Raw genomic sequence first — 10677 nt, 5'->3', positions numbered from 1 at the left:
TATGGGGATCTTGTATTAGAAACTCTCGCACTACCTCTTTCCTGCTTCTAGAGGAAACAAGTAAACTGGTGATGTGGTTTCATGATTGTAATCAAGAATAGTAAACAGGCTTTAAGTTCTCTTTCGTGGAAAGAGAGAGCCACAAGTGATTGAGAATAACACACACACACACTCACTCACTCAAGCACACACATACAAATGCACATTATCTCCTGCAGAAGCAAACCTGTCCCTCATGATATGCCTCAAGCTGCTGCCACTACAATAACCTGCACAGCATTTTGTGAATAATCATCTTTATGGCAACTCTATTATAACTTAATAGCTTATTAAACTGTCTCCACTGTCACAGGGAGACTCATAATAATCCTCATGGATCTCTGGACAGCCATGAAAAGAAGAAGTCTATCTGATTTGTTTCATAGACCACAGAAATTGATCATATCTTTGACATCCCCCTGAGTTTGCAGGCACCTCCTACTATTATTGCATTTGCGGTTTACAGACAGCTCAACACTGAACCAATGTGGGGATTTCTTAGCAGACGTTGCTCTTTACATTCAAGCCCTAAGTCGCCAAGAGAAGAGATGTCCGTAGTGTAGCCTATGTGTGATGAAATGACAACAGTGAAGTGTCTATTTAGCGACTGAAGCGTAGCTTCACAGTCACAGTCACCGCCAGCAGCCAGCGCTTCTGCTGCCGCTGCTCCGGAGAACATGAAGCCCACATTTGAATCGGTGGAAAGCGCGACTTCCTCGTTTTGGTACGAGAGCAGTCCGGGTTATATAGCGCTCTAAAAATAGCGCTAATTTAGCCCAATGGGAGCAGGAGACGCTTCGGACCGCGCGCCAACCACAACAGACAGGATGAGTCGGCTCTGGCTCAGCATTGGCCAGGGGTGGTCTGGTAGGCGGGTGGTACGCTCCTGCGAGTCCATTGGTTGACGTGCCGAAACGTAATGTAATCACATGGGGGTGGGTTTGTCTGTAATTTTGAATCGGGGGGGAAGTTTACAGTGCGCTGACGGACTTTTGGAGAGTTCAGTGTTGTTCGCTGTCGGTGCGTCACACGCTCAAAACCTCCACTGGAAGCGCACGACTCCAGACGATCATACATGCAAATACAGCCGAGACTCCAGCGTCTCTCTGAACACAACAGGCTTCGTTTTCCCTACAAGCTTGAATTCGCGTCTACTTGTGGCTGCATCTTAGGAGGGAAATGGATGTCATCCCTATGTGTAGCATCTTCCAGGAGCTCCAAATTGTGCACGACACCGGATACTTTTCGGCTTTACCATCTCTGGAAGAGTACTGGCAGCAGGTAACGAGTTATTCCCTCCGTGTAAACACACAGCTTGACAGCTCGTTCCGTGCTCATGTGCGATTGTTTTTCATAGAAGTGCAAGGAATTTGGGTAATTCCGGGAAACTTGCTTTCAAATGACAGCCCCGTGTGGACGTGCAAATGTCAAAGTTGTTTATGTAGCACCACGTTTGATTTAGTGCAACAGTTAATATCAATTCCCCTGTAAAAAGTCGCCTTGCATGCGTTTATAGGGGAAGTGATGCAAGTTCCCTTAATTACAGATCTCTTTAATATTCCTATGATATTACCATATGCTCTAATAGTGTGCCTGTGGTACAAAATATGGACTTTTTAGGTACCTTGTTATACCCTACTTTATGGGATTATTTTGAGTTCCCTAAATATTACTATAATATTCCCATTATAATTCTGAAGTGACTTGTTTACTGTGTTTTTTGTGTTTTAGCATGCTTATAGTTGTTTTTCCGGTGAGGTTCGCTGTCCTTATACTGTTGCAGATATTTTCCTCTCATGCTTGCAGGTTGTAGAGGCACATCGGCTTGTGATAAAATAAAAACACGCTGTGTTACAGATTTAGCGACTGAATGGCGAGCCGTGCGTCTTTGCGCGTAGGCTATATCTCCTCCTACTCTTTCCACTCTCTCTCTGCCTCTGCCTCTCGCTCTTGCTCGCTGTCACACACACACTCTCTCACACACACACACAGATGAGAGAGTGGCAGACTGACAGAGAAAGAGAGAGACTGATTTCTCTTCCAATATGGCTCGACAAAGCGGCCCCTGGATAACAGAACATGGGAGTTTTATACTGCACTGCTGAGGAGAAACATTTGTCTTGAATGCATCCTGTCTCATTACCAAATTACTACGATGTCCCCACAATATTCCTGTTAGCAGTATTGACACCTTACCATGCTTTATGGACATTTTTCATCCATTATGGTATTGCTATAAGATTTGTAAAATGGTGTTGATGCTTGTCCTTCTCCTGTTATTTTAATGTAGTGTTTCTATATAAGGCTACCTCTGAGGCTGCACACTTGTATTGAAATAATCCACTGATGTAGCTCTGCATGCATGCTCTATGTTGCATATGCCTGTGAGCTCAGAGGGATATCCCCTTCTCAGAGAGTCTCATTTTAATATTTTTAGTTCTGGCCTGTAGAGGTACAACTCTTTTAGGTGTAAGAAAAGCCAGGAAAAGTCTGAAAAAATATATTATTTTGTGTAGGAGATAATTTTTTTCCCCTCTTACCTAACTAGTTAATCATCTCAACCCTTCAGATATATCGTGTGACCCCAAGCTGGGGGTACCACGAGTCTATTCAGTTCTGTTATAATAAAATTCAGCTGTAAATTTAAATCTGCTTAATTAGGATACCGCACAGGCCTGTTAGCGGCCCTCATATCTGGCCTGTGCTGGCTGACTGCAGTGGGTTGAGGAAGTGCTCTCTCACTTCCTTTTCAAAGAAAATAAGCCCACAATCCACAGCGGCTCTTGCAGTATTCATGCCAGGCTTTTTATGAACCCCCGTGAACCAGACCTCCCTCCTCTCGGTCCCTGGTGTGCTATGTTATTTCTAGCGATGCCTCCAAATGCATTATTAAATCCACATTATGATTAATAATTGATAGATTTAAAAGATCTACAAGCACTTCCCTAATCCAATGGGGGGTTCTGTAGCATATGTAAATTTCATGACCAACCCCAACACACACCTACACGCACTCGCACACAACCATTCGCGGCTAAGAGCACCTTGTTCTTGCATGCTCTCAGAAGGAAATGTGGTGCTTGTAATCTTCCCTGATATGGCCTCAGAGGGCACCCTTAGAACGTACTTGACTATCCTCTGCATAGGACATTGTGTCTTGCTTCGTTCCTGCAGGCAAGAAGGAAGTATGGCTAGTGGTGTTACAGTGTCACAGCATTTCTCTCTCCTGCTAAGAATAAACACAGTGTATAGAAGAACCAGAGTTTGTGTTTCCCATGAAAACAAATCACTTTGTTTGGTGTTTTGGGGACTTTCCAGGTGACGCGTTGTGTCACAGGCCTCAGGCTCTGTGCAACCGTGAGCTCACTGCTATCTCGTTTTCCCTCCACACAGACATGCCTCGAGCTGGAGAGGTACCTCCAGAGCGAGCCCTACGTCTCAGCCACTGACCTCAAATTTGAGAGCCAAGAGGACCTGTGGAGCAAGCTGATGCTGGCCTGCGGGGACAAGTCAAATGAGCCGGACCCAAAGATCTCCCACATCAAGGAGGAGGAAGACAATCAGGACAGCCAGCACCTCGACGCCGGCGGCTTCAACTCCGACGCCAGCAGCGAGGCCTCAGACAGCTCTGAGGAGCTCTCCCCTACTCTCGACTTCTCCTCCAGCTCTTTGACTGACATTCTGGAAGACAGTGGCGAAGACCTGGGCTCCACCATCATCAGCACGCCGCCGTCCTCGCCTGAGCTGGGCAAGGAAGGCTCTGTCGCCCAGGTGTTGAGTGGGATACAGACTGTGCTGCACTCACCTGGGAAAATAAGGACTGGGGGCACGGAGAGGACCCTGGAGAGGTCGGGGCTGACCAGCGGGGAGGCGTCGCCTGACGGCAGGAGGCGAGTGCACAGGTGTCACTTCAACGGATGCAGGAAGGTGTACACCAAGAGCTCACACCTCAAGGCACATCAGCGCACGCACACAGGTAAATATGCTTGACAATTAGATGAGATGTTTTTATCGCTGTCATGCAAATGCCAAGAGTGCAAACTCACTGGGGAGGGGGTACTGTCCTGACAGGCTATGACATCATGTTTTTACACCACCTTTTGCAAAGTAAAACTTAATCAACTCATCTGAAGAGTGAAAACTGAACTTAGGTCTTGATTTCTTGCTCAAAGTGCTTAAACGCTCCCACATACTTTGCATAGTTCGTCAGGAGGAATGCCCTCAACTGTGACCTAATTCACACAGAGGAACGTGACTTCATGCAGGGGGAAGGGAGACAGAGAGCGAGAGACGGAAGGGGGAGGGATGCTCTTTTGTGGCCAAGCAGCACCCAGAGGATGTGGATCCTGAAAACAAATCAACAGTTCTCAGATTTCACCATGGGAAAAGACTCAGAAACTCTCCCGTTTGCATTCACAGTCCAAAAAGAAATAAAAAATTCTGGGAATCTGACATTTGCAGTGTTTTGCCCGGGGTTCAAATGTGAGCAGTTTCCTTCATCACCTTTGACCTCTGCCAAGCTGTGCCGCCCATTAGCAGAGAAAGTCACATTCCTAGCATCCTTTGCCGACTATGTTAGCCACATGGTTAATGGTCTTTGGGACCATTAGGAACAGTCTCTATTTTTTCCTGCAGCTCTCCCCCATTACATAAGCCGTCTACTCAAGCAGCTCCTTAAAGCTGCATACCACAGCTCTCAAGACCCACAAGGCACAAGGTTGTTTTCCTTACAGTAGTCATCCCAATTTGCTTAGCACCTACTTGTACAGGATCACATTTCTCTGAAATCAGCACTGTAAAACCTCTCGGATAAGTAAGAACTGTAAATATTGGCTACATATATGAGAAAAGTGTCAAATATTCTGACGTTTTGATTGATAGCTCAAAATTACTACAATTATGGCACTTGTCAGAGGGCAAATAATTAAAAGGACACAAAGAGATAAGATTGATAAGAAAGGTTATTTGACAAAATACTATCATGTCTATAGACTGGCTGCTACGTATTTCTAGAAGTACTGAAGTATGATCTCTTCATGAAACCTGCAGAAACCTGTTTGTCAAGGACAAAAAGTGGCTGAGCATATGCAGAAATCTTTCAACAAAGGTGTCTTTCCAAGCTTTTGAAATCTTTAAACACCTTTTGACAAAGAATGCACCTTAATATTATTTTTCCCCTCTTTCTTCTCTGCTCTCTTCCCCCATAACCTTACACACACAATTCCTATACACACATACACCTACTCACGTGTGTAGTACAATAACAAAATCTAAATGTGAAATCTACTCAGGTACCTCCTGAATTACTTAATTAATCACCTTAGTAATTACTTTAATAAATAATAATTTACGTTAAATTACATTAATAAACTATTAATAAACACACAAAAAAAAATCAAGAGAAACATTCACCTTAAAAAAATAATAATACAATTTTTCCCACGGTGATATTCGCAGGTGAGAAGCCCTACAGGTGTTCATGGGAGGGCTGTGAGTGGCGCTTTGCACGAAGCGATGAACTCACCAGACACTTCAGGAAGCACACTGGAGCAAAGCCATTCAAATGCAGTCACTGCGACAGGTGAGAGCGCTGGAAAGCCAGTAAATGTCCATGATAGCTGACACATAACCTGGGTGACCTTCAGCAGGTACAAAAACTGAAAACATTTTGATTGTCAACATTACAAGCAGCTAAGGAAATCAATAGTTTTTTTCTGTGGCAAAAAGTGCTGTGAATTATTGTTTGATTTCATGCCTCCTCCAAAAGATTCCCACAGTGAAGCTGTAATCCACTTCTCCTTACCTTTGGTGCTCAGCGCTCACTCACTAACAAAGACCACCACTTATGTAAGGAAATTTGTTTATCGAAATGACATGTCAGGTGGAGGAATGAATGAGGGTCAGGGTCGCAGTCAAGGGGGTTGGATGAAAAGAGAGTTTAGTACAAATGGATGAGCAAAGGGTTGAATGGGGATCGTTGATGAGTAGGAGCCAGAAGGTGTTGGGCCAGAAGGCTCAATTACAATTATCTTCTGTGATTACAAGGCTAGCAATGGGGCTAACCATCTTGGAATAATGCATGAACGCTCAGAGGTTTTCCCATATTTCCGACACGCAGCTTAAGTTATAATAACTTTATTTACTGTGGTCCATTGACCACAGAAGTACAAAAAGAAATCAGACAGCAAGGGTTTTGAACATTAAATGTAAGTGTATATATCTGAATATAGGAAAACAATGTTCTTAACATTTTAGTTCGTAAATCCAACAGCTAAATCTTCTCTCTATTTTCCCTTCTCAGGTGTTTCTCCCGTTCTGACCACCTGGCACTGCACATGAAGAGGCACATCTAAGATGGCCTCCGTGTCGAGAGGTCTGAGGGATGATTCTGGTTGATTGTCCTGACCTGTGGGAGATCAGCGAGGCTGGTGTGTCCTGGGAGCGTTAACAGGGGCACCGCCATGTTCCAGTCAGTGGAAAAAGATGAAGCAACGCAGGCTATTATTTGCACCATACTTAGTGCCTCCAACACCTCGCTGTGGAGATTGCTCTTGAAAGGTTTTTACGGAGGAGCGGTAGGGGAAATTTTTAAAAACTGGAAAAATCTGGGCTGGAGAAGACGGGAAGAGACTCTTCTGTATGGTGTTCGATGCTTTTTTCCTGGAGGATTATGGGACTCCTGTGGGGGTGTCGTTCCTCCAATGACAGTGTGTTTGCCTGTGCGCATGGGGTCTGTGAGTGCCTGCGACTGGATGCCTGTGCTGGCTTTATGGAGCGGATGGAGCTTGCATTGTGGAACTGCGAGTGAATGACATGGAGGGGGTGATGTTATGCGAGGGGGTTTTGGGGGGTTATCTGTGGTCTCACTGAGAATGAATGCAAGCAAAAAAAAAGGTTTCTGTCTGTGCTGTTTGAGTCTGTTGGCTGTGGAGGGGAGTAAGGGGTTGTTTGGTGGAGCTAATTTGTTAGAGAGCGCCCCCTTTCTGCCCGGAGGTCGAACTACAGCCCCCTATTCAAACATGGGAGGTCGTTTTGTTTAGTGCAGCTATTAAATGTGCAATGTATTATGTAGCCTGTCTCAAAACATACATGCTATAAAGCTCATTTTGTTGTCCATTGTGTAAGCTCTGTATCTTAAAAGAAAAAAAAAAACAACGGTTGTACACAAACAGTTATAACAGAAGTTGCATGGGATCTGGGGATGTGTTGCTCACCTGTTTGCTTATAGGACAACAAAATTCCATTCGAGAGCAGCTACCTTCATATTACTCAATGTCATAGTATTGTACAAAACACATAAGGCAGTCTTTTTTTTTTTTTCTTTTTTCTTGATAAGTTGGGGATACCACTATTGCTTGGCAACTGTCTTGATGATGGGATTTTTGTTCCTTTTTCTTCCCTTTTGCTCTTCTCTTTTGTTCTATCTGTAAATGCACTGTTGACCTTACTGATGCCTTATGTAAGTGGCCTTGTCCTGTTAAATAGATATCTCTCTCTCTCTCACACTCACACACACACACACACACACACACACCAAATGGGGGTTGCGAATGCACTAGTGCGTTATTGAATTGCTTTATAAAGGCTTTGATCCATACAGTCGCACTTTTGCCCTTTTGTCTCACGATAGACTCCTCTACACTCCTGAATAATAATTTTAGAAAACTATATATCAGCTTCATAATGACTGCCATTTTTACATCTCTGTGCATTATTTGTTGAATATATCATAACTATATCAAAACTAAATCATATTCCCCAAAATGACCCAGGTCTGAGACAGAATTGTGGAAAAGCAATTCAGTTTTGTAAAGGTTTACTACTATGTAGTATAAGATGGTGTGGATGCACAAAGGTACAGAGTCTTGGAAATATGTTCTCATGAAATGTGGCATGCTCAGCCACCGAGATTGTGACAAATTAGGAATTACTGCAAAGAAAACATTTACAGCACGCTTGGGCCATTTATATATGTTTATGTGTCAAAAGCTTACAGTCTTTAAATAAAAGGATGTGTCCTTTAGAATGATGACAGCATTCTCAATCATGAGTCTGTTTTGATGTTGTATGTTTTGGTAAGTCTCACCCTCAGGGTGAGTCAGTATCTTTACTCAGTCCTGGTTTAAACAACCAGTGACTAAAACCGGTCTAACCAGTTCCGCTGAGCTGTGCTGCAGGTCTAAAGGTTTCTGTCTGTGTCTGCAGGTGAACTGAGATGAGACCAGGTTCAGATGTATATCTGTACCAACTTCACTATATGCATGTTTTAACTTCAGTTACTGTACATGACTTCAACGCACTCCTCTGTGGGTTGATAAAATTCTCTTCCTTCAATCACAATTTCCCCTATTTCTAGAAAACATTTTGGAGCCACAGTGTTTTTACTGGATAATATGTTTTGTTGAAAAGTAAGACATATGGAAAGGTTGAAAAATAACTTGTCTGCTTTAAGCGTATGGCTGGTTTAAATGGTCATAAAACATGTTGATGTCTATCACTCAGTAGTCAGCCCCACAGGTAAACTCAACAACTGTACAGGTGAACCTGGTCAACATTAAACAAAGTCCATACACTGAGAAATGTCAAAAATGCAAAGATAAGTAAACTAAGAGAATTTTGTAAGGTAGCTTCTATTTTGAAAGGGTATGGGACCAAAAACAAGTGCAGTGTGTTGTTTGATGAACCAATTAAGACAAGAGGCTGAAGTTATTGTAAAATAGACACACTTCCTTTGCTTCTGTAACATCTTTGTTTTTGATTTGACTGAACGTATGTTTAAAAAGGCATCAATTGTGTAAACAGTACACCTGTGGCCTATCATCTTTCAAGAAAAAAACAAAAAACAAAAAAAACTTCAGACGTGAATTGTTCTGGACACTTGAATTAATTTTGCATTCTGGTGCCCGCTAAGTAATATGTTTTTTATTTGCCATGTGATTTCTTTCTCTAAAATTTTCAAAGACCTGCGAAGACACCCTATCTTTAGCTAGAGAATCTTTATTGGATAAACATGGAGATAAAATACGAGGCTCTATTTTTGTTTGTTTTATGGCATAACAAGATTTTTTCATTTGAAATTGTTTTGTAAAATAGTTTCTGTATGAATGTATTTTTTATTGGAAAATCGATAAAAAGAATTTATTGGATCTACATGTGGTTTTTGTTTTCTTTCTCCTGCAGCCTTCCCTGGACACAGTCAAGTCTCTGTTTATGGGCTGTTCAGTAGATTCCCAAAGGACAAATTATCTCTGTTACCCCCTTTAACTTTCCCCATAGAGGTCAAAGGTCAGGGTCAACTACACAACTGCACCACACTGGCAGAAATTCAGAGACTAGAACCAGGGCCATGTAGTTAGATGGCAGTCATCAGTAATTCTAAAACATTTACATTAAAAGTGGGGTATGTGATTCTGGAGAATTCCAATACCATGATAAAGAGCGAACAACAACACAGCAAGTGATGTATCTAACGTTAGCTAGGTTGTGGGTTAGCAAACCTACCTGTCCCTACAGTTGCTGCTGCGAAGCTAACAGCCAGAGAGGACGAGACGGTTTCCCAGAGCCAGCAGACCAGCTCCAGACAGCGATACTCACAACTCTCCTGCTACTATAGCTAACATCACAACTGCAGCATATCTTGGCAAACTAGAAAGGAAGCTAAATGTCCGTGGGCAAGTCATTTAACGTTACCTGACGCACAAATCATGGCTGGAATCATGTTGTGTGGCCCGGTCCGAGCCACTTTATTTCCCATTTACAGAGCCAGGGCTGTGTACAAACACGTTTTGTTTTTTTTTCAGCACACACACTGAACGGACAGCAAGCGGACCGTGAGGCAATATTTGCTGAATTTGACAAAAAATGTTTATTGTATTAGAATCGCATACCCCACCTTCAAAGCATTATTCTGGTTTATTACAAATTGGGTCTTATTTGCCTAGATTTGGTCGTGATTGCTATCAGTAATAATAACATTGCCCAGTGTTATTTTATATTGTCTCATTGTCGTAAAAAAGACCAAGACCAACAATGTGTTAGCCCGTCTTTCAATACTTTCCAAGTCTCCTTAACTGTGTCTGTGGCTCTCAGCCCCAAGCCCATTGATTCCTACTAAACAGGTCACAAATATATAGTGTAATTTTTTGAAAAGGCTCCATAATTTCCCCAAACAGCTGGACACTGTAGTTTTTAGCAAATGTTACTCAAACAGGAGGAAAGAATAAGATAATACGAACAAGATTGGATATACAGACAATACTTGTTAGTAGGAACAATTCATTGTTGGTTTTGGTCTTTTCATGAGATTTGTTGACAATAAGAACAATACAGAATAGCCAGAAACACAAGCAGTCAGATCATACAGGTTTTAAACAAACCCCAAAATTTATTTGGAAGAGAAAACTGTAAACTGTAAAATCTTGACCCAAACTGCTCATCATTGCTTAGACTACTGACCTGTCATACATACTGCAGTTGTCCTGCAATGATGGATTATTACTGACATTTTAAATGTGCTCATTTTTAGTTTTAAATTCTAATAAAATTGTTTTGATAATCTGGATAAACTGTTGGCTTGTTTAAATCTGTCACCTCCAGTTTTTTGTTTTGTAGTGATGTCACTGTGTTCCGAGATCAAGT

General features: G+C 42.4%; 1 protein-coding gene across 1 annotated transcript; it reads left to right on the top strand.

The window, feature by feature from the left end:
* Nucleotides 1-971: 971 nt before the first annotated feature.
* On the top strand, nt 972-9185 carry LOC122886642 (Krueppel-like factor 6). Its single transcript, XM_044219073.1, has 4 exons — nt 972-1320; nt 3433-4015; nt 5497-5620; nt 6341-9185. The coding sequence occupies exons 1-4, from the start codon at nt 1219-1221 to the stop codon at nt 6390-6392; spliced, it is 861 nt and encodes a 286-aa protein (XP_044075008.1). The 5' UTR covers nt 972-1218; the 3' UTR covers nt 6393-9185.
* Nucleotides 9186-10677: the final 1492 nt, after the last annotated feature.

This window comes from Siniperca chuatsi, linkage group LG13, assembly GCF_020085105.1.
Source record: "Siniperca chuatsi isolate FFG_IHB_CAS linkage group LG13, ASM2008510v1, whole genome shotgun sequence".
Taxonomy (NCBI): domain Eukaryota; kingdom Metazoa; phylum Chordata; class Actinopteri; order Centrarchiformes; family Sinipercidae; genus Siniperca; species Siniperca chuatsi.
This window is presented reverse-complemented; position numbering and strand designations above follow the sequence as displayed.

Bases quoted from the DNA above. Each gene is read 5' to 3' on its own strand.
- LOC122886642 (XM_044219073.1), top strand. From the start codon at position 1,219: ATGGATGTCATCCCTATGTGTAGCATCTTCCAGGAGCTCCAAATTGTG. The intron at 4,016-5,496 runs GTAAATATGCTT...TGATATTCGCAG, and splicing joins ACATCAGCGCACGCACACAG to GTGAGAAGCCCTACAGGTGT. The intron at 5,621-6,340 runs GTGAGAGCGCTG...TTCCCTTCTCAG, and splicing joins AAATGCAGTCACTGCGACAG to GTGTTTCTCCCGTTCTGACC.